This window comes from Centroberyx gerrardi, chromosome 21 (assembly GCF_048128805.1).
Source record: "Centroberyx gerrardi isolate f3 chromosome 21, fCenGer3.hap1.cur.20231027, whole genome shotgun sequence".
NCBI lineage: Eukaryota > Metazoa > Chordata > Actinopteri > Beryciformes > Berycidae > Centroberyx > Centroberyx gerrardi.
The window spans coordinates 7,349,409-7,377,408 of NC_136017.1; the positions used below are offsets into that span (position 1 = coordinate 7,349,409).

Sequence of the window (28,000 nt, forward strand, 5' to 3'; positions counted from 1 at the left end):
CTAAATTGCTAAGATAATTTGAAAGCATTAATTGATTGTAACAAAGGTGGAAGGTCACTGTAGTTGTTCATCTACAACCTTACCAACCTTTTTGACTTACCAGAGCCACCGTAGCGACTCGTTGGGCAATGCCTCATGTGACTCAAAAAATGTCAACATTACTGTGCACCTGCAACTAGGAGAACTTTACCAGTGATATTATTTTTGTTTTGGTCCGTATAAATATAAAGACGTTTTACAAATACCTTTTCGAAGCAAAATATTAATGTTAGCTATCCACTGTTTGGCTGTCACCGCTCAGGTATGTTGTCGTTTCGGTTTAGCTAGCAGGAAATTAACGTTAGCTAGCTAGTCCAACCAGTTTCACACTCTGAATGCTAACGTTAAGCTATCTTGTAAATGCATTATAACTGTCAATAACGTTTTCGAAATGCTTCTTAAGGTAAAGAGGGGTTGTACATGTTGGTATATCGTGTATAGCAAGCAGAAGTATGGAAAAGATAACATATTTTAGGCTAGCAACTTCTCTGGGTTAGTTAGATAACCAAAGCTCAAGAGAGGATTGACGTTAACGTTATTGAATCCCAATTTGCCTCTTAATTTATGTTGATTGTCGCACATATTTCTGTGTTGTCTGAAACGTTACAGGATGGCTGTATCTCACACTGGCCAGTCCTCCCTTGTACACAGCTTGGCCACCCTGCTCCGAAATGATGGTAATGTGACAGTGTCGCATATAAACACACACACACATATCCCGAGTTTGAATATGACAGTGTCAGAAATTAATAACTGCCTGGGTGACAAAATGCTCGTTACAAGTATTCAGTTCGTAGCTAGTCAGGGATACACCGTCATCCTACACAGATAAACAAAAACAACAGCATGGTGTTTTGTGCGAGTATTTGTTCCTTGGTAGGACTGTCTCTTATTGTTAAGGGTGTTTTTGCCAGCCAGATATCACTGTGTTGTGGGCCATTTCAGTAGCTTAGCAAGCTAAAAAGCTCTCTTCCTCCGAGCACAGAGGATTTTGATCAGCCATTATGCCTAATCATCTCTGCTGGTATGGATAATCGATTGGTGTAAGATATGATTCAGAGAGTGCTAGCTGGTGTCCCCTCCACTCACTGAGGGGGAGTGACCTTAACAAATGATCTAATCCGACCTCACTTGCTCGCCACCAGTCAAAACAAGACTAAACTTCTCATCACTGATTTCAGTTTGTCAGCTACATCAAAATATGACCAGGATAACACACAAAGTATTTACATATTTAGTAATATTTGTTAATAATATTTGTCTATAGCTCAACTGAGATACCTCATTTCATTACCTCACTACTCCTCACTGAATCATATTCCTTCTCCTCTATTACGTTCTCAAAAATCCCTCTGTGCTTTACTTTCTTTTCCCAGAAGTTATGTCATACAAGATCATTTTACAGTCACAGGGATACACTATATAGCCCTGACTTTTGCCCTCATTGCTATTGGTTGCTTGTAATGTTGGTGATCTGAGCATTTAAGCTTATTCTACTTTTGTGCTCATTGTAAATCGCTGTGGATGAGATGCCTCAAACTTAAACGAGCGGTTGGTTGTCCCCTCCAGGCGACTTGGTGCTGGACGGCAGCAGCACACTGACCCTGCAGGCGTCCAGTTTACAGCAGCTGACCCGCCTGTTTGAACAGTACCTGCTGTCCCGCAGCCAGCAGCACGGCTTCCTGGCGCTGCCCTCCCACCCTGCCGACACCGCCTCCCTGCTGCAGCTGCAGTTCCTGTTCGACGTCCTGCAGAAGACCATCTCCCTCAAGGTGGGTGAGCGAGTGACGGAGTGAGATAGTGACCGACTTGAGTGACTGAATGAGTAAGTGAGTGTTTGATCGAGCGAGGGAGTTGTTGTGCATGTGTAAGTGAAGCTGTGTGGCTGTCTGTGACTGAGTGATTGAATATGGGTGTGATGGAGTGTGTGTTTGTGACAGGGGAAGAAATTAACCTTTTTTGGGAGGGCATTTTTTGCTGCCCTTGATCAGAATTTTTAGGTGCATTTTAGCTATTTTCTGGGGCAATTTTATTGAATACATTGGCATTGCATATTGCCCAATAAATAAGCAATTTGTACCACTAAGATTTGTTTTATTTTATGTCATAATATACCGTGCACACCACACTTCTTTCCCACTGCTGGAAACTCACATCAGGCCTTACAGAACAAGATGGTTGCTGTTTCTGTTCACCACCACTCAATTGATGTGTTTTTATGATATTGGTTGTTTTATTTTTTGTTGATGCAGTGGTTTGTGTGGAGCTGATATTTTTTCCTACTGCTGGCTGCATGGTGCCAAGATTTTCTACTGCTTCAGGCTTTGTGCTCTGTTTTCTGATCAAAAGCCGCTCCAGTTTTCTTGCCCACAACACTATGTAAATAATCCCCTGGGCTCTCATAAAATACCTACGGTGGCCCACGAGGGACAGTAGTTACCAGGGCTAATTTTTGGCCCCTCATTTTAAATTTCACAGGCATTTTATGAACTTTCAAGGGCGTTTTTACCCCAAGCCCCCTTAATTTTTGAACCTGGTATGCAAGTATGTACAGTATGTATCTGTGTGTGTTTGTGTGTGTTTGTGTATGTGTGCTTGTAGGTGTGAACATTACATATCTATTACATATACCCACCTGGTGGAGTTCTTATATCTAATACACTATGTGACTTAATGTTTAAACACAGCTCATCAACCCACTGGGGGAGAGGCTTCAGTCGGTGGTGAAAATCTTCCCATTCAAGTCTCTGAAATGCTTGGAGGTAGAGTATAAACATCCTGACAGCTTATAGATATCGTCAGACGTTCTGTCGTCTGTGGATAGGTGTCAGATTATTGTATGCAAGACTTCTTCCTTCCTTTCTTTACTCTCTCCTTCCTGTCTTTCCTTCCTTCTCTCTTGATCTTACTGCTTTCCTTCCCTCACACCTTCCTCTCAAAGTGAATTTCCTTTCACTACATTCTCCTATTTCTGCCGGCCTGCCTGTCCGTCCTCACAACACATTTAGCGATGTACTTTCAAAGCACGTAATGCCTTTCGATCCGTTTGTCTCTCTGTCCTTCACCAGCTGAAGCGGATCCCCCCGCACTGTCTGGAGGGACTTAGAGGAATTTACTCCCAGTTGGAGGTCTTTACCTGCTCAAAGAGCCTCAGCTCCCTGGAGGTACTCTCATTTGTAGTGTGTATGTGTGTGTGAGACAGTGCGTGACATTGTGTCTGTCTACAAGAGCGAGACAAAGGCTAAGCAGCGTGTGTGTGTGTGTGTGTTTGTATTCCAGGAGCTGCTTTCCCTCTGTGGAGGCGACCTGAGCTCTGCGCTGCCTTGGCTGGAACTGCACACTCTCAACTTCAGCTACAACTCCATCGTCTGCCTTGACCAGTCACTGGTGAGACAAACATGCACACACACGTACACATGTGCACATACAGTATATACACACGTACACATATCTCAGAAGCGCCCCAACTTTGACCACTTTTAAATCTAGGCTTAAAACTTGTTGGTTCTGCACTGCCTATGCAACTTGACCTTTATACTTTATTCTTTATTTATTCTGTCTTCTTATACACTTAACTATTTCTTTTTATTTGTTTTGTTTATTTGTATTCATCTTATTCTTTATTTGCTATACAATGTCTTATATGCCTTGTGTAAAGCACTTTGAAATGCCTTTGTATGAAATGTGCTATATAAATAAACTTGCCTTGCCTCACTGGCTCATTGGCTCACTTAGCTTCAGCTGGCACACCTTCATTCTATCCATCCATTTAATTAGCCGCAAAGCTAGCCATCCATCCATATAGCCTGAGAAACATCCATTGACGACTTTTTCCACGCTCATTCTTAGAGTTTACTGAACGTCCTGAAGTTTTTGGATCTAAGCCACAACAAGATTCAGGAGTGTGCTGAATTTATGAAGGTAGGATGGTCACCAGTTTTCATTGTTTAATCCACAAGTAAACTGTATTTTAGTTGAGCATGCCATAGATCATTTAATTGTATAAAAAAGATTGTCCTCTGCATTTTTTCCCTCTCACTTCGTCCTGCTTTTCTCTCTGTGTCTTTCATTCACTCGTCACTCTCTCTCAGCCCCTGAGTGAATTGGAGCACTTGAACCTGGGTTATAACTGCCTCCAGAGGGCGCCAACGCTGGGCCTGAGCGCTCGGGCCAAACTCCTCACACTCATCCTCAGGAACAACGAACTGGAGACGATCAATGGTAAGGTAGACAAACGTAACACAAACACACACACATAGCATTACTCGTGGAATTACTCATCTCGCTCTGATTGCTATTCAAGCAAAGGCAAACAATCCCCGGTAATCTAAATCAGACGGAGTACCCAGCCAATTAAATCACAGAGCTGACAGAGGTCGTGAGCCAATCAAAACCTAATAATGGGGCTTCATGGACAAATGAAAAGCTCATCACTGTGCGGATACAAAAACTGAGAACTTAATCCGTTGTGAGCTAGTAGACTTTCTCTGCCAGTGATATTCCCCCCACAGTGTCCAAGTATGGCTGCTCTGCTCTTTTGGAAGTCCTTTTGTTAGTCTTGGATATTAACTGTCATCACACAGTGATGACGCAGTGGGTGACCTGACACCTGTCTGTTGATCAGAGTTTGCATGGGAGGGGAGAACAGCATGAAAATCAAATTATAGATACTTGAATTGCAATGTTGCTTTTATGTTGCTTAAATTTAGTGTATGTTTGTGTGCATGCATGTGTGTCTATATGTTGTTTTTATGTGTATATGCCCTTGATTTTTGTGTGTGTGTGTGCCCGCGTGTTGTTGATTTTGTGTGTGTGTGTGTGTGTGTGTGTGTGTGTGTGTGCCATCTTATCATACAGGTGTGGAGCAGTTGTCTTCTCTCCAGCACCTGGACTTGGCCTACAACCTCCTGTTGGAGCATTCCCAGCTGGCTCCCCTCTCCCTGCTACACTGCCTCAACACAGTGAGGACACACACACACACACACACACACACACACACACACAGAGACATACTTAAGTGTGTGGTTCTGTCATTTTCCCACAACACAAAGGCCACAAAGGCCCCAGGGTGCAGGTCATCAGTATATGATAACATCATTTGGTGGACATCAAAGTGCAAAGTTTCTTACAGTGCCATGAAAGAATACATTATGCTTTTTTTCGATTATCTGTTTGCACATGTAAGACTAGTTCACTGTAAGATCACTGTAAAATGCACAATGCCATGTAATTATACCACCTGTCTGTCCTCTTATAGCTGAACCTGGAGGGCAACCCGCTGTACTTCCAGAAGACCCACCGCACTTGCACCGTCCGGCACCTCTCCCCGAAGGCCGCCTACCTTAGAGTGAGTAACAGGGGGAGGGTAATTAATAATTATAACTAAAAATGTATACCAGTGTTTTTAAAGTTGGAAAATGCTGTAACGTAAAGGGACAAAACTAGCACACGGATAAACGTCATTGTCCTGCAAGGGACATTTGCCTTGGACATCATAGTAGCAGCACAAAGTACATAAAAACAGTTAATGAAAACACACAACATTGTCCTGGGATAAAAAAAAAACAACAACACATCATCATACAGTCAGTCCATAATACTGTATATAGCCTAAATGCAGAGAAAGCAAAGATCTGTGTAGGTATGGGGGATGAGGGTAACGGGGGGGTCCAGGCCATTGTTTTGCATTAATAACTTTGATTGACAGGGGAACAAAAGAGTTCTTATATCAGCTCAGCCTGCACAGTAGGACACTGTAGTGGTCTTTGTGTCGGCATGGAGAAGACATAACGTTTGTGGCTTGTGGGCTGTTGCTAGGTTTCCAAACCAGGCAGTGATCGTATAGCATGGTAGAGTAGAAGCAGTGTTCGTTGTTTCACCCCAAAAGGATCTGCGTTGAAGTAGAAATTACAGCTTTTGATGTATCCGAAAGCACAGGCTCTCTCTACATGTATATTCCAAAACAACTCCAAGGTATTTCTACATGAATACCTGTTCTATGGCTGTACGATAGACTATCACTCGCTGGTGGTCTTCTTTGTTGGTATGGGGTCAAAATCATCTTTGTTTTGCTTTCATTCAGCCAAAGGGAATGGTCACATCACTGGAGGAAACTATCAATCACAGATGCTGCGCTTCCAGTGCAAAACCAGATTTTGTTTTTATCAGAACTGTGAAACCTGTGTCATCTGGAAAATTTGACAGTGTGGATATTTGGCATGTTACTTTTACAGGAATTAGTATAGAGGGTGAAGAGAACAGGGGAGGTAAAATCAGCCTGAGTGTTAAAAAATAACTCTTGTTCCATTTTTATGTGGTTTTTATTACAGCTCAGACTTGATGGCACTCAGCTGTCCTCATCAGAGTTGTCAGTGAGTATCCCAATCAATCACCTGATCATCCCGCTGTAGTACATGGTGCATTTTCAAATTCTCTTGCCAGTTGTCCACATATACCAAGAAGTTGCTGTTATTTTCCTGGGTAAATGATGTGTACTGTAAATGATGTGTAATTCTGTAAATAAATAATGTTTCATGTTATTATTGTTATTGCAGTATGTACATTCGGTTACATATAGAGTACAGAAGTTAGATAATAATAAGATAAGTGATAATAAGTTTAGTTGTTTTTTTCCCAATAGCAAGGTACAGCTAAGAGTCCCGCTCTGTTCGGGCTTCCTGGAGGCTAGCAAAAGTCTGACATTAGACCACTCCCCTCCACAGGTTCTGCCCAAACCAGGGCAGTTGATTGGCCAGTCACAGACCTCTCCTCCAGTTGCCATGGCACCAGAGCGGGGAGTCCAGGAAGTGTCCAGTGGAGCCGGGGAACTGAGCGACAGCATGTCAGTTGGGGAAGTGGGAGTCACACGTATTCGCAGGAAGAAAGCCAGAGTAAGCTAGCTGCTCCCAAACATGTTAGACTTGATATATATTGTTCCTGTAGTAATTGTTTATTTATCCCAAATGCAGTTCCCTTACAGGATATTGTAATTGAATTCACAAATCCATCTTCTGTACTGATCCAGACTAGCGGACCCTGTGACTAGCTGGTGTTGGTGTTGATGTTGTCCAACCCTTCTGTGTTTCAGAGTAAGGTGAAAGTGAGGAGGGCCAGCATCTCCGAACCCAGTGATACAGATTATGAGCCCAGACCACAGACCTCAACACATGGTGGGTTATTAGAACATGTCTGTGTAATGTGCAATATGTCCACCAGAATTTAACGGATTTCGACAATGCTGTTTACCAAATGTCTAAAAAAACTTTCCACCTTTTCTCCCTGGTTCTTATTTCTTTACGCATTTGCTACATCTACATCATTGTCTGGGCTGCTGTGGCTTTTGCCCTTATAGTCTTTACTGTTGGTTGCTTGTAATGTTTAAGGAATTAAAGCTTATTCTTCTGTTGCACTCACTCTAAGCCGCTCTGGATGAGAGCATCCGCTAAATGCCTAAAATGTAAATGTGAATATGCTCTTTCTCCTCCAGACATCGTCCTCCCCCACCAGCAGGAGATTGAGCGCATGGCCAGCTTCAGAGAGCAGCTGGGCGAGGATTGGCTGCGGTACCAACACCATCTGGACGGAGCGGCGCCCTCTATCCTCACCACCCCTGCCAGCGCTCACCAGCCAGCGCCTCTCCGTCAAACCCTCCCCAACGGCCTCAACGTCAGCCCGTGTCCGTCCTCCAGTCCCGGGCACCAGCCCTCCCCGCCGCCCCTGGAGGTCCCGGAGGTCCTCCCCCCTCCGCTGCTCTCCTCGGAGCCTAGGGTGGAGACCTCCGATGGCGACGCGGACCAGGAGACGGAGTCCACCTTGCAGTGGCCCGGCCAGAGCCCCGGCCACACCGAGTCCACCTTGGAGAGCAGCATGATGGGCAGCCAGGCGGTCAGCCAAGAGGGGGTGGGCTCACCTGGGCCAGAGGGGCTGGAGTCCCACAGGCCGGCTGGAAGAGAGAGAGGCGACACCAAGGAGGAAGAAGAGGAGGAGGATCTGGGAGGTAGGGACAAGGGGATGGGTGAAAGGACACTACTACTACTACTACTACTACTGCTACTACTACTACTACTACTACTACTACTACTACTACTACTCCTACTAATACTTCTGCTACTACTACTGCTACTGATAATGTTACTACTGTTATTACTACTACTACTGCTACTACTGCTACTACTATTACTATTTATTTATCCAGGTGAAAAGGTTTTTTTCTTTTTCACTGCTATCCTGCTTCTCATTCATACAGTTACACAGATTCATACCTGTTTTTTCTTGATTGACATGGTATCGTATTAGTTAGTATCGAATTTTTAGATATCAGAGGTAGTATTGGTATCGTCAAAATTCTGGTATTGTGACAACACGAGGAGAGGAGTATTACTCATTTATTTTCCCTGCCCATCTATTCCCAGCCACACCAGGGATTTGAACCAGCGACTTGCTGAGGAAATGAATAAGTGCCAAAAATATGCCTTTTGTGCTTGATGTTCTTTTCTCTTCTCCTTACTTTCTCTCTGCCCCCCCCTCGTCTTCTCAGTGGACCTGTGTCCCCCCCTGCTTGTGGGGGTGTTATCCGACAAGGAGGAGGAAGACGGGGAAGGGCGGGGGGACAGGAGGAGGAGGGAGGTGTTTCTGCTGGTCAAACAGGGCCTGGTGCTGGAGGTGGACATGCAGCGTGGCCAGGAGAGATGCCGCCTGGAGCTGGACAGCCTGGCCAGGGTGGACGCCACAGAGGCCGCCTGGACCCAAGGGGTGAGACGAGAAAGCGGGGGTGGGGGGGGTGAGAAAGAGATGGAAGGAGTGGAGAAGTGGAGGAGGGATGGTGAGGAGTGAGAAGAGAAAGTAAAAGGAAGGACAAAAGGGAGAAATCTAGTAGGGGGCAAAAGAGAAACTGAGTCTCTCACTCTTTAGTAAAGCAAGTACAACGTACAGCTAATTAGCAGTGGGTTTCCTCCTCTGCATATTGTGTAAGCTGTATTTCAAACTTTGCCTCTCAGTTTATGCTGACACATACACAGCGTCACTCTAAGAAGCACCAACAGTTGACCATGTGCTGTGTCAGAGGCGCAATGAAGTATGGTCACCCTTTCAGTGCTTGACAGCATTAAATCTTTATTTTTTTAAACTACGAATCGACAAGAAATGCCAGCTTTGTGCATCACAGTACTCTAAATGAATCTAAAACAAAAATTTGCTTGGGCAGCTGCTAATTTACTTTGTCAGGACGCTCAAATATTATTCAGGGAAATGCTGAGATAAATAGATAGGTGGATAGAAGTGTGTGTGTGTGTGTGTGTGTGTTTCTGCATAAGGAAAAAGACTTGAAGGGTCTGAGGAGGTGACAGAGGGGCTTTCTCTCTTTCTGTCTCTAAACAGACAGAGAAGATGCTTCCAGCCGTGAAGCTTCACTTCTGCTACATCAGCAGGGAGAGGAGGAGGAGATGCTACGTCATGCTGGATGATGACCCGCAGCAGGCGCTGCAGGTTAACACACACACACACACACACACACACACACACTCTGAGTCCTGTTGAGGGGAAGCATTCGATTTCCTTTGAAAGCAATAGTGGAAAAATTGTATCATTTATGATAATCGGACTGCAGATAGGATGCTGTGTAATCAGACATACACAGAGACGGATCCAGAACAAGACATACAGAAACACATACACACGAACCAGAACACGGTAAGGGCACACACACTCACGCGTGACCCAAAACGAGACACACTCACTGGCTCTGACTCTGTGGATGTACTCTACTAGTCTGGTCTTGCTCGCAGGCAGCCCTCTCTAACCCAAACCCACATATCTTTGTTTTCGATTTGATGCCAGCAGCTATCAGAACATTCAGTACCTTTTTTACTAGCTAGTTTATGAGTTTATGACATTATATGTTACGTCAGATCTGTGCAAGACATAATTTTAACATAACAAAGTATTATCTAATACTATATTGTGCAAAGTAGGGTTCCACCAATATGGGTTTTTGAAGGCCGATACTGATACCAATATTAGCTTATTATTATTAGATTGAAGCTGCTGGTTGCTGATATTCAGTTTCCTTAAATTTGCCTTTTTTCATTCCAAGTATTAGAAACGTTCGGTGTTTCCTCCAGAATTGTATTCTTGGCAGGTTGGAAAAGCCTCTGAAAAAGCATGTAGACCATGTAAGTAAGTAGGTAAAGCTTTATTTATACAGCACTTTTTAAAACACACTGTTAGAAAGTGCTTCACATAACAGAATAGTGGCAGAGGATACAAAAACAATAAAAGCTAAAGTTAAAACAAACATTTAAACAAAACGGACATAAAAACAAAGATAAAACTAGCCTATAAAAACGCAGAAAATACAAAAAAACACAAAGAAAATGAAAACATGAACAAACAGAAACAAAATGGAGATAAAAACAAAGATACAAATTTATAAAAAAGGCTAACCTGTAGAGATGCAGCAGATCTAACAAATTGAGGGAAACAGTTCCAGAGACACTAAAACTCTCCACTGAAACCCAGACTAATTAAATTCTTTTAGGGTTAGATGCTCTTAAAAGGAGGATGATCGACCCCACCTATAGGATCAAGGAAGCCCGGAAATCTGAGTGGCTGTTGACGGCCGTGGCCAACTTTTCTTGGCCGGCAAGCTTGTTGACCATCCACACATCGGCTGAGTTTCCCTTGTCGCTCAGCTGTATTGGAATTAAATGGACTTCCGGAGGCTGATTGATTGTGTCGCTCGCAGTGTGAACACATGGTAAAAATGCAGATGTAAAAACATTCCCGTTTGTCTGTGACTATAGGCTCTGACCGATGTGCTGTCTCGCGTGGCGGAGGAAAACCAGCGCCGTGACTCGGAGGTTCGCCCCAGCTGTGTTTGCCTGCTGTGCCTTCGCTGCGGGTCAGAGTTCGCGCTTCAGGCAGAGGAGAACGAAGAGGAGGTGGGGGGGAGAGGTTGGGGGAGAGGGGCTGCGATGCTGCCTGAAGGCGTGGAGCGACTGGGCGGGGAGGACCTGATAGAGGCCGAGCGCGGTGAGGATGGCAAAGGTGAGAGGAATGAAAGAGATGTCAGAGATTGTTTGCAGTAGCTTTGACGAAGCACTGTGACAAATACAGATATGGATTCATCTAGTGTAGTATATTTAATATGCGTACTTGAACATGAATGCAGCTATTTTGTTTATAGTTTCATTTAAATCTTTTTGTCTTTTTCTCATTTTGGACAATCTAGATCTCTATTTTACATTTGTCTGTTTTCAAGTTGTCCCTGCTGCCCATTTAAGTTGGTGCATGCCATCAGTTTATATCCAGATATTTTATCCTAAGATGGGAAAGACTTCCAGAGAAATACTTTTCACAGTCCTGACTCTGAAAAGCCTTTTTCTGATTCATCCCTCATGTTCAGCCATGCATAGACTCCGATGAGTCACGCTCAACCTCAAATACTGTGGATCGTCTCTAAATAGCAACATGACAAAATACAGAAGAAGCATCTAGCCCTTACTCAAAATTGCAGTACTTTTCAACCTCTTTGCCATTGTCAATTATCTGTGTCAATTATCTGTGTTGTGTAGATAAGCGCAGTGTGATGGTTAAGCCGACTCCAGGGAAAGTTAAAGACGAGACACACAAGGCAAGGTCACGCAAACCACCTAGCAAGCTGTCAGTTCATTGCAAAAAAATGTTTATCATTTGACGTCAAGGTATTTTGTAACTGCTCTGCGACTATCTGGCTCCCATCGTCGGTGCGCACAGAGCTGCGTCTTTTCCCAAAACAAAATTTGGGTTTCAGAGAGGCTCAAATGAAGCGTCCCAGGAGTTATCTGCCGTCTTTTATTGCCAAGCTGCCTGTTCCGCTGAGTTCCCACCTCTATAATCAGCAGGAGACAGATAATACCCTTCGCTCCTGCAGCCGCGTCCCAGCGCTTCGACCAAACCTGACATTTAGACCTGCTCCGGCACGCACAGGCATCACACAGGCTTTGTTCAACAGATGTTTTGGGGATTTCTTGGAACAAGCTCTTTTGTTGGTGTGCTTAGTCTGCTGAAATTCAGGCAACACATAGCCTTTTCATCCGCACGTGTCTGAACTGAGGCATTTATTTGCCTGTGGGTCAGAGAAACATAGCCTGCAGCAAAGCATTGTTTCAGGTTTTCTTCCTCAGATGAAACTTGTTATAAAAGAATGAAGGCATGTTTTCTATTCAAATGCATTGTAGTTCACTTCTTTGTCCGTGTCTTCATTTTTATGCCCAAGAAACTTTCCTTACGTCTGTGAGAGATTGTTCTTGAACAGCCATTGCACAGATAATATAGTTTTGAAAGAAAACCTTCAGGTAAAGATTCACATAATAAGATAAACATTTTATTTTGTATTTCATACATTTGAAGAGTTTCTCGTTCCAGAATTAGATTTTCACCCCTTGTAAAAAGTGACACCTTCTCTTACAAAATGATTCACAGCATAAAAATAAAAACAACTTATGGCACTTTTTAAAGATTAGTAGGTTACTTTAGTCTGTGGTTGATAAAATGTCAACACTTTTACAGACTGGACCCTTTATTTATTTAGAGATATTGAATAATGAAGTTCAGGTAGAGTTTTTTTTGTTGTTTTTTTTTCAAAATTAGCATATATCTCTTTGAAAATTAACTCCCTGCTCATGTATTTTTATTTCAGGAAACAACATAATATGCCCAGAATGCGGTAGTGACCATTTGGTCCAGCTGCCTAGCAGATCAGCTCACTCCACCAGTACGCCCATCCGCCGTCCCTCAGGGCAGGACTCTGGAGACGCATCATTTACCCTCGACCCCGTCGATATAACTCACACCAGTCGCACTGCCAATAAGGTCTCTCTATACAACAAGAAGTTCTCCTTTCTGTCTGTTCAGAGGTGTTTTTTTCCTCTGCAGTATGTTTCCAAAGTCACTGAAACAAAATCTCATCATTTATCTCCTTTATCTCACAGCAGGAAGACTGCACAGACGGGCCAGCGTCTAGAGATGCCAGCCTTAGCAGCAGTCCCATACTGGAAGCGTCCACCACCACAGAAGCCCCCACCTCGTCCTTCGTCACTGCCCAGGGAAGCTCGTTTTTCATAGGGGAAGGCGAGGGCGACACCTGGGCTGGGCGCAGCCTCTCCTACAGCACAGACTGCCAGAGTAAAGAGGATCTGGCTGGGAGCTACCACTACACTGCTACTGGGGCTACACCGCCTCCAGGTCATAGCCAGGTCCAAGTCCAGCATGCAGACAGATCCAGCCCGAGTGGTGGGTGTCTCTGTATCGAAGCTTTTCACATCCAAAATGACCCTGTGGTGTCGGTCTGGACAGTTGATTGGAAAAAAAAAAAATAATAATTCTAAATTACAGTATTGTCTTCTGTAATATCCAAATTTTGTCAGAGGTTAATGGTTTCAAGACTAACACCTAAAAATGTATTGTACTGCAACTCTAAATCCCTGGCCTACAAATCAAGTTGTATGTCAGAGTAAATCAAAATCAAACTGAGTCCCCCCACAGAAAAAAACAGCAGATGTACATGATTGTACATACTGATTTTTGAACTTGATTTTTCTGATTTTTGAACTCTTGAACTATGTAAAATGTCCTTGAGTCATTATTATTATTATTATTATTATTATTATTATTATATGGTCAAGGGGATATCTTTGTAAAACACACTGGCTGTGACATTTGGTATAAACTGTTACACTGTTACACTGTTACATCAGTTACATTGTTTGTCCTAAAGATAGATTTAAGTCTTGATTAGAAGTGAGGAAAGTATTTGGATCTTGTGGGTAGTGTGTGGCACAGAAATCCTTCGGGGAGCACTGCGTCTCTATGACAGCATCCCACTTCCCCCCACTTCTGTCTGCCAGTTTTAGATGAACCACACAGTAACTGTGCAGCAAGACAGATTGGAGTCATTATTGAATGTGATGGGAGAGGAATGAAGGCCTAAGTCTGCACAGAGGGGAAAACGGGAGAAAGAGAAGGCCGAGTCGTAATAATAGCTTTCTCTATCTCCTCTTTTTTTTATTATAGTTGCAATGCCAATACCATGTAACCGGTTCCTTCAGAAACCACTGGCTCACCATGGCAGCAACTCATACCGAGCCTAAACCACTGACAGACACTGAGTAGAGCTTTTTTTTGGTGACACAGTGCACCCATTGTTGTGTAGCAGTGCACTAATTTTCCCCTTGTTTTGAAAGAGCGCTTTGTCTGTGAAGAAGTGTGCTGACTCAACCTGTGTGTATGTGTACACATACACCTTTCACCCTTTGAAAGAACATAGGCACTTGTCTGAGGGTTCAAGGGCCATATAATCCAAGCCCTGTTTGCACTCTCCAGATGAAAGACATTGGATTTGTTTTGGCCCCTGCAGGTCCTTGCCCTGTCATTTTTGATCAGCTTTAATCACTCATAAATGTTCACATAACGTCCAATGTAGCCATTTGCAGTCCATCGCTGGATTTATTGCTCTGAAATGCCTTCCCGTTTAACGTCTGTTGGCTAAAGCCGCAGTCTACCGCAGTAAAATGTTGGCCAGGTTTCATGAAGGCCAGGAGAAGAGCAAACTGTAGCTTAATAACCATTATCTAATGAAGAAGTGAGCGAGGGTGCTTCAGCTAATGCAAATAAGATGACAGCCATTTGAGCAAATAAATAAACCATCTAAATATAATATAATATATTATATTTATATATATAATATAATATTGATTTAGTTGGAATGGGTTCATTTGTTTTGATATGAATGAACCCTAATTCCTAAAGAGCTTGGTTCGTGAAGAGTGCAAAGACCTCTGCTGAAAAATGCAATTTGAGTACTGCATCACAACTTTAGCTGATAGCTGCTCTCAAATGACATCTTATTGGCAATGTGTTTGCAGATGAGTTGGACCTGCTGTCTGAGGACTTTGAGGCGGTGGACCATCGGTTGCAGCTTTTCCTGGATGTGGAGGTCTTCAAGAAGGAAGAGGAGCTTGACTTTTTCCTCAGGGTATGAAGACAGGAAAGCGTGGGCGACACACACATCAACTTCAGATTCAAAGTATAATCAGGGCAGGAAACAAACTTTTTTCTGTCCATCGGCACAGTGGCCAATGGATTCCAGATTCACCAAGCACTTTTCACAGTTTTACCAGATAAATATGACTTGTAGAACAGAAATTGAACTTCATGATTCCCTTTCAAAGTGGCTAACAGAGTAGACAAACCTACCAGCCACAACCAAAATTTACCAGCATTTGGTGCTAGTTGGTGGTAATTGATTACCCAATCCAGTATTGATGAATATACTGGATTCTGCAGAATAAGCGTACCTACTTTGGCTGCACTAGCATTTTGCCATGCTGGCAGCCTGTGACAAAAGGTTCAAATTCAGCAGTAGAATGTTTTGATGGCCCGGTTTTTGTTGATCTTGCGACTGTGGTTTTAAAACATCCCTATAAGAGATCCCTTAAAAGTCCCTTTCTATATCTCCCTGATGTCCCGGGATAGGCCTGAGGATTTCAAGTTAATGGGTGGTGACAACTTTAAGACCTACCAGAATATAGCTGCGGTTTCATTTCAGCCAGCCGAGATGAACCCAGTCAGTAGCTCTCCTGGGAGGCCGTCCCAGCCAAAACGCCTTCTCTTCTTCTGTAGCTCTTTTGACCGCTTTCGTGCCCCCCCCTGCTGTTGCTCAACTTTCTCTGAGACCTCTTTAATATGCAATGCATCCTGGGAGCTCTTCAGAGCAGCGGGCTATTATTGCTTGACTCTGTCAGACACCTGGACGAAGAGCAAAGAGTGGAACAGGACCAAGCAAACCGCAGCTGGAGACAGGAGGTCCCACTCTGTTCATCTGAGTTATGTTTATTTATCTAGTGACACGGGTTCCTCTCCCTTTCATTCGTGCTTTTACCTCCTATGTTGTTATTGTTTTAGAGGAAGTGAAGCAATGTCTCAATCTACTGGCTTAAAACCTCCGAAGAGTTTATGAAATACACAAAAAGCTGGTGTCAAGTGTGAATGTGGATTGTTTGTTGCTAGTTCAATTTTCCCATGGATTTATTGCTCTATGATGTGCATCATTGTGCTGTAAGAGATCAATGATGAGAAAAGCACTTAAATCCTGTTTGTTTGTCCTTTTATTTGTACTTTCAGATGTCCACTGTCAAATTTGGCGAGCCTGGGGAGTTTCCCTCTCTCTTGGTTGTGTCAACCCAGCGGATCTACTTCCTGGAAATGACATCAGAGACCCAGTGAGTAAAGCAACTTCACAACTAAAAGTTACAAAAAGTACTTTTGACTCAACTTTAATGTGATTCCTAAAGAGCATGACTTAACATCCAGCATTCAGTCCTTTTCTTAAAAGCTCAGTCAGCCAGTTGGAGAGTGACACGTCTTCAATCCAATTAATCAAAAGATAAACAAATCCTATAGTTGGGGTGACAGTCTTTCAACAGGGGGCACCATACTGAAGTTGTATATTAGGGCTTTAAATAATAATAATAATAATAATAATAATACTATATTTATATAGCACTTTTCAAAACAAATATTACAAAGTGCTTCACAAAAACAAATCAAAACAAAAGGTGATACAAGCAAAGTGAAGATAAAACATTAAGCCAGTCACACCAAGTTCATCAGATAAAACGTCAGATAAAACAAGTTTACATTAACATAAATAAATCAAATAAAGTAAAACACAAATACAAAAGAGTATAGTGATTATGGAAAGGCCTTCCGATAAAAATGAGTTTTCAGGAGTGCTGAAATGTTGGTGCGGACCTGCCGACCCACTGTCTCGGATGTGAATAATATTGCATAACCTGCTCAGGTTTCTGGGTCACATCTTGAGAACACATTGACCTCAGTGAGTCTTTGTGTAGTCCAGTCTCCCTCTCCTATTCTCAGCCCCTTCGTCTTTATGTTTTTCTCCTCCATAATAGTAAGTGAAAAAGCTTTTCTTCTCTCATCAAACAAGATCCAGTTACCCCAGGTCTAGAGCCCGTGCTGTGATGGCTCTTAGAAGGTTCCTGTGATTTTAGCCCACAACAGCTGACCTCCCTGGTCCTCGGAATTGCGCAAGGAAACAAATAGTTACGCAACAGTTTGTCGGAATTTCATGCAGCTTTGATCCCATCCTTATTTTGTATTCTTAATTCCTTCCTGGTGGCAAAATGAGGTATTACAAGGTCAGGATGCTGATTAAACTTTGGCTTTACCTAACAAAAATGTGACACATGAAGTGATATTGACAGTGAAAAGATAATATTTGCATATCTAGCTCTGATTTTGAAAAGATCCCAACAGTTTAAAGTGTTGGTCCTGCAGGCGCGCCTCAAATAAAGTGTCAGAGATCAAGTGCCCTGTTTTGTCCGTCCCAATGTGACACATCTCAGCGGATTTTCTCCGGTCTTTGATCCTTTCCGTTGTTCCCTCCCGGCAGTGGCCAGCTATCCGATTGGCTGCAGAAGAGGGACAGCCATCCAATCACGGAGCTCAGTTACCTGGAGGTGGGGCTGGGCTCCCAGAGCATCCACATGGAGTTTGAAGAAGGGGGCGTGGCCTATACCCTCCTCGTACGGGACAGTTCACGCTGCAAACGCTTCTTTGCCCTCTTGACAGGTACAGAGCATACAAACACAAGCACACATGCTTCTCTTTATCTTTCTCATATGAAAAACTCCTCTGATTTCTATTGAACGTATAGAAAAACAGAGAAATAGCAGCATCCCAGTAAGCATTACTTTCTAAATCTATGTAGAAAGAGAAACTTACACACTGGTTTTCACATTGCTTGTTGGGATACTTTGAGGGAAAATGCTGCAAAATAAAAAATGCTTTGAATGATTTAGATAAAAACAGCTGTAGAATAATGTTGAATCCCTGGGGCAGACCTATTAGAACAGCATGTTCCTCTCACATGCATGGTGCCACAGACTGACAAACCATCTTACTCCCCTACAAACTCATACTTTACCATATGTTGCATATCTGGACTTATTCGGACCCGCACACACACACACTCTGATGCAAATTTCTCAGCCGTCCCCCTTAGTATTAGGCTCACACACACTGTGTGCGTCCTGCCCAGACCAGCCTGTCAGCAAGAGAGGACCAGAGGCTGAGAGGAAAGCAGACTTTTATTAGACCGGGTTCCTGCTCGGGTCTGGAATGTCTGGAAAAGTATGGAAAATGAATTTGACATTTTGCAGGTTTTCAGAGTTTGGGGAAACTCTGAAAAACATCTTGAGTATGGAAAAGTGTTGTTGCTCAGTCCTGATACACGACAACTGCACATTTTGTAGCTGTGAGATTTGTTATTATAGAGAATAATCTATAAGGTATGCAGCCATTTTGCCCCATAATTGCTTGCCCATGTTACCACTATCAGGATACATGATACTGAGCACAGACCAAAATCTTCAAATTCAGTCAAGAAACAAAGTGGAAAAACAAAGTGTGGAAAAAGTAAAGCAGTTTTAAAATATAAAATGTGTAGCAATCCTGATTAGATGAGCAGTTCCCTTTTTTCCCTCTCTCGTACAACTCTCTGCCTTCTACTGGCTTCTGATGGCATTTCCATCCACCTCTCATTCATGCACAATCAAATGAGTGTTTTTGTAAGTGCATGGAAAGATTGAGCATTTATTGTGCTGTGACTGTTTTAAAAAAAGTGCAATTTTAATTTTGTGTTTTAAAAATGTCTCTTCACACCAGGTAAAAGTTTGTACGCTTTGGACCCTCAAATTCTGCCACTCTCTTTTAATGCCATGCTAAACAGATCCCTCATCTCTCTCTCTCTCTCTCTCTCTCTCTCTCTCTCTCTCTCTCTCTCTCTCTCTCTATCTCTTCTCTTTTCTCTCTTCTCTCTCTCTCTGTGTCTGTGTGTGTGTGTGTGTGGCATGTGAGGTTTTAACTCTTAAGTAGATGTTTCATTAAAGAACATCAAAAGTCAAAGTCTCTCTTTCTCTCCCTCTGATAGTGTGTGTGTGTGTGTGTGTGTGTGTGTGTGTGTGTGTGTGTGTGTGTGTGTGTGTGCACTCATGAACCTACCCCCTATAGTCCCCTCTGATCCTTTGACCAGTGTAAAGTAACATTTCAAATGCATCTCTCTCACTCTCACTCTCTCCAACACATACTTTCTTTTTCTCTTTCTTTCTCTCTCTCTCTCTCTTTCTTTCTCTCTCTCTCTCTCTCTCTCTCTCTCTCTCTCTCTCTCTCTCCCTCCCCCCCCCTCCCCCCCTGAGAGGTTTTCCTTCCTGTCTAGATTCATAAACAGCCCATTCACTCCTTTTTATTCTCCATTGCTGAAAGCGATTCCAGATTGCTTTCAACAAGACCACAGAGATTTTCCAATTTAGAGCTGACACTTCAAAGTTAACAACATTAATAATGGTTTGCTGTAACTTTCCAGCTGGGCCGGTCTTATGCATGATCCCCCCCAAAAAATAACAGAAGCTTGAAAATTAATGTTTCAGTGGTATGTCAGTGATTAAACATCTTAGTAGTTGGCATGACGATGCCCTCAGTAGCCTTTACATTTACATGAAGCTTTGTCGAACACGCACCAATCAGGTTTTAAACCCTTTGCCCCCCATAACCCGTAAGGAGTAAGAAAACTATTTGGCTAGTATACCGAAGTCTCTTTGCAGAGCGCCAAATTAACCCCCAAACAGCTGTTGTAATATTTTGTCAGCGGAGAGTAAGAGAAACCTTAACCATAACAAAACCTTTTTCCCCGTCCAAGCTGGCTCCCATCGTACGGATGAAGTTCAAAACCGCAGCCGGAGCGACAAAGGCTCCGCTGTCGTTACGGAGCGAGATTAGGTTCGCTGGCCGAGGGAGAGAAAAGGATGTGGTTTTGACTGGGACAGCTTTCTGGAGCTCACTGCTCGGTGCGCTAACCGAGTCTGACATAACTTTATTGAAACATGAGAGATAACGAGACTTCTGAAATCTCCAGGCTAAAGAAACAAAAGGGGGCCTTGTCTGAAACGGGACTTGCTGTACATCTCCGTTTGGTGGTTGTTTGTTGAGATGAGATGTTTTCTCTCGCTTGCACAGATTTAGTTTTTATCTCTGTGTTTTTTTTAATCATTATCCTCTATAAAAGCGTGTTTCATCGCTTCCTTTCTAGGTTTTATCACCATGTACCTGAACATAACTTGTACTCAGACTGTATTATAGGAGTGTTCAGTGAGTTTTGGGATGAAATACGCCAGTTTTCCTGTCCCTGTTCCTATTCCCATTTGTTTCAAATTCAAAGATCTCTGTCGACTCCACCTTTACCACACAAACACACCCAGCGCCTCTTAACCCCTCGCTGAACTTACAAAGCAGACACTTTCTGAAGGAAGCCGGCGTATCCGGTCCACTTTGGCTCCCTTCTCTCTCACGCTCCCCTCTCCTAGCTGTCCGATATCGCAACCGGGGATAAGGTGTTTGGTTTCGCGTCAGACGGACCAGAATCCAGTTATGTCTTGTGAAAATAAGCAGGGGCATCGGTGCTGGGTGTGGAGGCGGTAGGAAGCAGGAGTGTTGACCCAGACCAGAGCACCAGAGAACCAGACCCAGTCGGCTCCACTGCAAACCTGGTTGCTCTTGGTTGTCGACATGCTTGGCCCATCACCTTCGCTTAGTCATGATTGCGTGTGTCATCTCTTGGATGACACACTGCAAAAATATCCATCTTAACAAGCCATTTAATCTCTTACTCAGTCTTCGATACTTATTTGAAAGTGAAAAAAGTGGGGAAAAAAACGACTTGAAATGTTGGAGAATTTGATTTGATTCCATTGCACATTTTCTTAAATGTCATATTATCTGAAAGTGGTTGTGCAATCTGCTTTATTTTAAGACACTCACGTTTTTAGTATTAGTTTAGTATCACGTGTATTAGATAAATCATGTCTGGAGCTGCTTTATGTCTGTCTGATTAGAAGTGTAAAGGCAGTATAGAATTTTAGAAAAAAGCCCTGGAAAGGTTTTGCATACCCTTAAATTCAAAAAATGGCAGCGATCGCAATATTGTCATTTATCTCTGTGACCACACACACACACACACACACAGTCACAGGAAAACGTAGAGGTGTGTTCTGATAAAAAAGGCACTGATTTGAAAAGTGATGCCTTCCCTCGCCTCTTCTTCCAGAGGGTTTTGATTTTGTCAGCCGTGCGGGAAGGCGGGGTTTTGTTTGTCATAATCTTATTTCTCACTACCGTTTCCCAGTGTTTTGTTCTTTCACTCCCACTCTGCCACAGTGTCCCTTTAAATCCTTTTGAAGTCCATCTATTCAAACTTGACTCTGAAGCTACACTCCAGATATCCTCGGTGCCCTGTATTGTTGTCACAGTAGATGACACGCTACAATTCGTGACTGTGAGCGTGACCTGGCGCTTTGTGCTCCCAACATTTTCCCACCCACTTTTTTTGCCCGATTCTATTGAGCTGAAATCTTACACCTGCAACTAGAGACCTCTTGGCTTTCTTATCACAGCTACAATGGCAGACTGAGAAGGTCTCGGATTGAGTTTGTCTTTTGTGTGTAGACCTCTTTCTATGAATGTTTGGGTGTGACATTTTTAGGCTACCTATGATTTCTGTGCTGGGTCGTTTCCAGGTTAGAGAAGACTGTTTTTTTCTCTGACTCCTTAGTTTTCACTCAGATTCTCTCTTATCTGCACCAATTTACCAGTTCATAGCACTGTCACCTATATAGATATTTACAATGTGATGTCCACACTTTATCTGTCAAATCCCAGTTTCATTAGGCTACTACAATCTCACAAACTCACATAGTTGCTTCTCCGCGTTCACATTAAAGCGTGTTTGGAGCGGTTTATTCGAACTCCGGAGCATTTACTCCTTTAGATCGGTAAGTGCAACTCAGGTGGCGCCAAGACACCTGAAAATGCGGGTTTTGGTCCTCTTTCAAGCGAACTGTGGTGCGGTTTGTTCGGAGTGAGAGCATAATCTGAACCAACTGCAGGAAACAACCCCAAAATGCAAGGTTTTATGGGTATCTTACAGCCCACAGTTCCTCATGCTTGGAAAGCCGAGCATAACAGAATGAACCAATGGCTCATATTCAGCTGTTTCTTCATGTGTTCTCAACTGGTATGAACACCAGAGAAGGTCAGTTGTTGCAAATAGTGCAAACAGGTCTATCACATTTAGCTAAAGTTAAAGGGACTGGAATCAGATTTGTTTCAAAATCTCTAACCTGGCAAGATGTCAGGTTACTAAAACTTTGTCCAATAAACGAGTCATTTGTGAGTCCAAGTAACTGTTGTTAACAAGCCCTGGTTCGCTTGTAAACTAAACAAACCAAATACAAAAATGCAACAAAGTAAACTTTTCTACTATGGTTCAGACCAAAGAAAACAGACTGTAGGTGACTGCAGTTATTGTCTCTTTTTCTTTAGTTTTCTGTCTTGTGCTTTTCTCCCTCGCTAACCACTGTTGTCACGAAACATCCAACTTGATATCTGTGCCTTTTTTTTTTTTTTTTTTTTTTGTCCCTTCTCCAGGAATTGTACGCGAGATGGCTCCCAAATCAGACAGCAAGCTGAAGTCCATCTCTACCACGAGACTCAACCCTCAGCACCATCTCTGGTACGCCACAGTCAGGCTCTGCTCCCTCGTGTAAAAGTGCACTACACCTACCAGTAGCAGACATGTTGGATTTTATGTGGAGAAAATACGTGCGCACGTTGGTGTGTCGGTGGTGGTGGGAGGAGGAGGAGGAGAAAGAGGAAGGGGGTTGCTGTGGTATAAGTTCTTTACCTCACACATGTCCGGCACATCTTTAGCTGATTAGAATCCACTTTTTTTGTCAGACTCCATTTAGTAAAACTGTCCCCCTAAATTAGCTGGTAAACCACATCTTAATTTGTTACACGTGTTTTTCTCCAAATCCTAAAGCGCACATGCCTTGTAGTGTGGTTCATTATCACCTCCGATAGTCTCTCTACACCTTTCTTTGGGTGTATCTCAGTTTTTCCTCTCAAAACACAGAAGATAGCAGTTCTCCTTGATTCCCACTGAAAAGGAATGAGGTTATCTGCAACTAACAGAAGCTAAGAAGCTAAACTGTCCTGTGAAGGTGCAAAAAAAGTGCAGTGAATAATCAAACATTTCAATATTACAGCTTCATCCGTGACTCCTAATCCCTCTGCCAGTATGTAGGAGTTTGGACAACCTGGCAATCATTTTGTATCAAACTATACAGTAGAAGTCCATTGAAAAATGAAAAATAATGGTAATTTTCCATTTAGTTTAGATGAGGAAATGAGAACAAGATGCCATATTCCAAGGCACACCCTTTATCAGGAAGGAGGAGATTAGTGAGGCGAAAAAACATACAGTATCCAGGTTACTAACTGTTCCAATTTGCCTTTGGTCCTCAGGCAAGAAACGGCACCGCTCATAAATCCCCAGCTCAGTAAACAAAAATAAAAACAAATGAAAACAGCTCCTTCTTCCCTTTTGTGTGGCGGAAAACCACAATCTCACACCGCGCTCCCCTGCATGATTTGCGCGATCCCGCCAGCGATTAATACGTCAATCACCCCGTTCGCCTCACTATAACTGTGAAACTCACTCCATGATGTTTAAGTGGTTCCATTTGAGTTACAAGACAACACAGTAGCACAGAAGCCAACGGCGCGCAGTACCTGCCAACCGCAAACCACCACACCGCTCCATTATCTCTGCCTTATGAAAACAAAGCCTGCCATCTTGGAAACCGGGGGGGGGGGGCTGCTCTTGTAAAAAGAAAATGTTTATGAAGCTCTTTTTAACTGGCCGGCTCCACAGCAGCCCGCAGGCCGCGATACGAGGAGATTCTTGTGTACATGTGTGTGTACGTGTGATATTATGACGTGTGCGCCGACTGAGAGTTCATTTCTTTTGATCTGTTAGGCCTCTAGTGTGTGAAGACATGCAGACAGATGTGGAGGACGGCCAGCTGCAGTTCTTCTACGTTCTGGCTTTCCTCCTGCAAGGTGAGGCGACATGGTTACTCCCACTGCAGAAATATACATCTTAACAAGTTATTTAATCCCATGCTGGGTCTCAAAATCGTATTTTTCTTAAAACAAATGAAAAAATCGGCCAATATGGTGAGATCATTTCCCTTTTTTTCCAATTCAATTCAGCTCATTTCAAGAATGATTTTTTTTTTTTTAACTGTCTCTTTAATTTAGTGTCAGAAAATTTAACTTGCTTTAAGAAAGAAGATTTTTAAGACTGAACATGAGACCAAATTAATAAATGCTTATGGATGAATATGATGCTACTACCTTCCTGAATTTTTGTATTTACATTTCTGTGATTTTTGTTTAAGTTACTAAGGATATTTCTTTTTTAAATGTAGGCGATTTAGCTTACACTCTGGGTCAGACTGACTTACAATGAGTGCCAAAATAGAATAAGCAGCTAGATCACCAACATTAAAATCAACCAACAGTAAGGAGTGCAAGGGTAAAAGCCATAGTGCCTTGACAGTATTCATGTGAAAGATCATATAAAAGAGGAAGTGCTAGCAAAAGAAATGAGAGAAATAATAATTAAGGAGACAGGTAGAGGAGATAAGAGCGTATTAGTGCAGGTAGAGGAGGAAGATGCAGGAGAGGGGATGTGATTTGATGGACAGGGTGACGTCAGGCGGCTCTCAGAGAGACGGGTTTTCAGCCTAGCATGGAAAACAGTTCTGTTTTGACTGCACTGGGAGACAGGCGACTGTGTTGCTGTGTATGCAGTCTATACATGTGGACTGGTGCTATAGGACGCCTCTCTGTGTTTGTGCCTCAGCAGACACATTTGCGGGAAAAAACGTAGCTGCAGGCTACGCAGCTGTGGAAGTTGAAGGAATTTCAAGTACTATAATTTTAGCAAGCCTCGATCTGCCTTTCCCTCTGCCTGCGTTTTAAGAAGCTGGAGCTTTCTGCTGTTAGGAGATGATGTGAAACTCTGAACCAAAACTGATCGAAAAGATACTTTGTTAGCTGTTGACTTGAGTGACCCATGAGTGTGACAGGTGACCTACGTGGTCAGTTGCTAGATTTTCACTTGAGAACAATTTTATTCATTAAAGCTGTAATACCTGAGAGGGTTATTAACTTGCACTACCAGTCAAAAGTTTTGACACACGCATTTTTCTTTATTTTTACTGTTTTCCACATTTTAGAATAAATAGTAAAGACATCAAAACTATGAAATAACACAAATGGAATTATGCAGTGACCAAAAAAGTGTTAAACAAATCAAAGCTATCTTCTATTTTAGATTCTTTAAAGTAGCCGCCCTTTGCCTTGATGGAAAGGCAAAGGCTTTGGAAAGAAACTCATACATAGGATCAACTTTACTATTTATATTTGCCTAAGAAACACATTTCAAGCATTTAAGCATAAGCCTTTAATCAAAATGGCTTTAAGATAATGAGAAACATGAGAATTATCAGCATGGATGGAATGCGTCTTTCACCAATCGGTATTTCAGTGTTTGGCTGAAACGGCCAATTGCATAACCTGTCAGGCGGTTCGTAATATATGACACTGTTTTCCCTCAGAGGACAGCTGGACTCCGCTGACGGTGCTGGCAACTCGGGAAACCCTGTACTTGCTCAGCGAAGATCACCAGTGGAGGAAGAGCTCGCCCAGCCTGACAGCCAATGAAAACGGAGGACCCTGCAGCGGGACGGTCACGGTTCTGGAGACCCGGCCGATCAGCTGCGTGAGCTCGGTCCAGCTGTGGTCGTCGGACCCGTACAGGATGGACATTAAGCTTTACGATGAGGTCAGTCCAGAGGGGAGTCGAGGGTGAGTGGTTAAGAATCAGGGACAGTCAGACGCTGATATTATTGACGGATATTTGCTTATTTTCTTGTAATTATTCGCTCATTCCCGCAGTCATTATCAGTGCCTGTAGATTATGGTAAATCCATTAAGAACAGTATTATTTGCAACATGTGCCATAACTGATAACGAAACAATCACCAAAAATAGAATTTGTTGTTCAAATGGAAAAGAGTCAGAGCGTCTCATCATGACATTTTTTTCTTTAAAAGATATATTTAAGTGAAACCCTCCACTTGCTCAGAAAAGTCAGTAACAAAATCGGTAATTTAGCCTCCTAACTAAATAAAAATGTCAGTATTTGCTTAAAAAATCTGGTATTTGGGGCATCTTCTCTGTCTCTTTTTGCTGTGATCTATCAAAACCAAGCAAAAATACGCACAGAAAATTGCTTTGTTCCCCATGTACATACTATACATAGTCGTTGCAGTAGCACACTAAGCCGACTGAATCCCCTAATCGTTCCTCTGTTTTCACCATGATCTCCTAACAAAACCACACAGTCTCCTGACTTATCCTGACAATAAGGAGTTTCACTGAAGGCACTTTACATATGATGATGATCTGGGGCAATTCAATATGCAGAATAATATACAGAATGTGCATTGAGAATTTTCAGTTTTAGGGCTGCACAGTATTGACAAAAATGTATACTTTGCTTCTTTCTTTACAATTGCAATATACATGAGATGACAGTGATTTTCTTCTGATGTGCCACCTGATTTGTAGGCCAAGAATTCTGCAAAATACCAGAATTCCCCCGTTCAGAACTTCATCTAGAACATCTTTCCCTCTGATTACAAAAAATGATAATTCAAATTAAAACAGTTGTTCACGTTGTGTTTCCTCCTGCAGACTGTGAAACAGGAGAAGACCTGGTCCGTGCGCTCGGAGAGCGTCGAGCTGCTCGAGGGCCTGCTGGCCTGGGTCAGAGCCCAGTGGGAGGCCATGTTCGGAGTCAAACTCAGCACAAGCCTGCAAGACGCAGCAACATGACGTCTGTGTGTGTGTGTGTGCGCTCCTGTGTTCTGTGAGCATGAATTTGCGTGTCGGTACCGGGAAACGTTTCGTGAGCGTGAGCGAGTGTGTCTTCATTTCCTCTACAAAATCTGCTCTTCGTCCGGTTACATACCTTTCAGTGTTTTCATTGTCTTTAAGCCAAGTGCTTTGAAGCTATTGCACTCATTCTTGTGGCGTACAAGCTTGCGAAAGCACCGTTTGCATCATTTTCCCTCTACATACCGTCCCACTGAATTTTCCCCCAGCAGAAGTGGTGTGTGCCTTGTTTCTTTTACAGCTCCTGCCACCTTTTCATAATGATATGCACCTTAATGCGTACTTGTGTTCATAAGTCGTTGCATCAAGCTGGGATGGAGCAGATTTGGATGCTGGGGGATTGAGTGAGCATCGAACTGGGGGAGAGAAATTTTGTGTTAAAGGGGATTTTAAAGAGAGCTGAGCACAAAATAGTGAGTGAGAGCTTGTGTGTGCGTGTGTGTTATCTGCAAGTCCATCACCCTTGTTGTCCGCCTCCCCAGCGCAGTGTGCAGTGAGTTGTGACATCACGCGCTCGGCACGAGGCTGGAGCCGCTCCTCAAAGGCCAAGCCTCAACACGTTGTCATCGGAGGCTTCTTCAACACCTTTTTCCTCCCAATTAGGGTCTTATGATGCGTCTGTGCACTGTGTGAGTCTGTAAACAGAAAGGGATACCAGAAGGGCAAATGTGCAGAAACTCCTCAAGCTACTGGAAGACGGGATAGTTACAGTTCTGCTCCTCTAAACTTTGTCACAGTTTACTTTCAGGTTGACTTTATGCAGAAAATAGGAAAAGTGCAGTTGATTTGCATAACTGAGTGTCATAACTGAAGACTTTGGTTTCTATTTGTCAGTTAAAAGCCTAATATAGGACTGCTGCAGTTGTGTGCATCATGGTTAAAAGACATGTAGCCTGGTGCTGCTACTGTGATGTGTAAATATCCATCAAATACTCTTTGTGATGCAGTAAATATCAACGTGAACTCGGACACCAATATCTTCATGTAACTTAATTTATTTGTCTGTTAACATTGTTTTCATAATTGGGAAAAGTCAGAAAAG

General features: G+C 43.0%; 1 protein-coding gene across 1 annotated transcript; it reads left to right on the forward strand.

The window, feature by feature from the left end:
- Positions 1-134: 134 nt before the first annotated feature.
- Positions 135-27,999, forward strand: stk11ip (serine/threonine kinase 11 interacting protein). Its single transcript, XM_071911312.2, has 26 exons — positions 135-301; positions 649-716; positions 1,609-1,811; positions 2,727-2,801; positions 3,108-3,203; positions 3,319-3,426; positions 3,889-3,960; positions 4,131-4,260; positions 4,897-5,000; positions 5,297-5,386; positions 6,369-6,410; positions 6,762-6,929; positions 7,127-7,208; positions 7,526-8,035; positions 8,576-8,790; positions 9,415-9,522; positions 10,839-11,082; positions 12,716-12,888; positions 13,008-13,308; positions 14,940-15,049; positions 16,198-16,295; positions 17,489-17,667; positions 22,576-22,660; positions 23,969-24,051; positions 25,617-25,843; positions 26,758-27,999. The coding sequence occupies exons 2-26, from the start codon at positions 650-652 to the stop codon at positions 26,896-26,898; spliced, it is 3,711 nt and encodes a 1,236-aa protein (XP_071767413.2). The 5' UTR covers positions 135-301; position 649; the 3' UTR covers positions 26,899-27,999.
- Position 28,000: the final 1 nt, after the last annotated feature.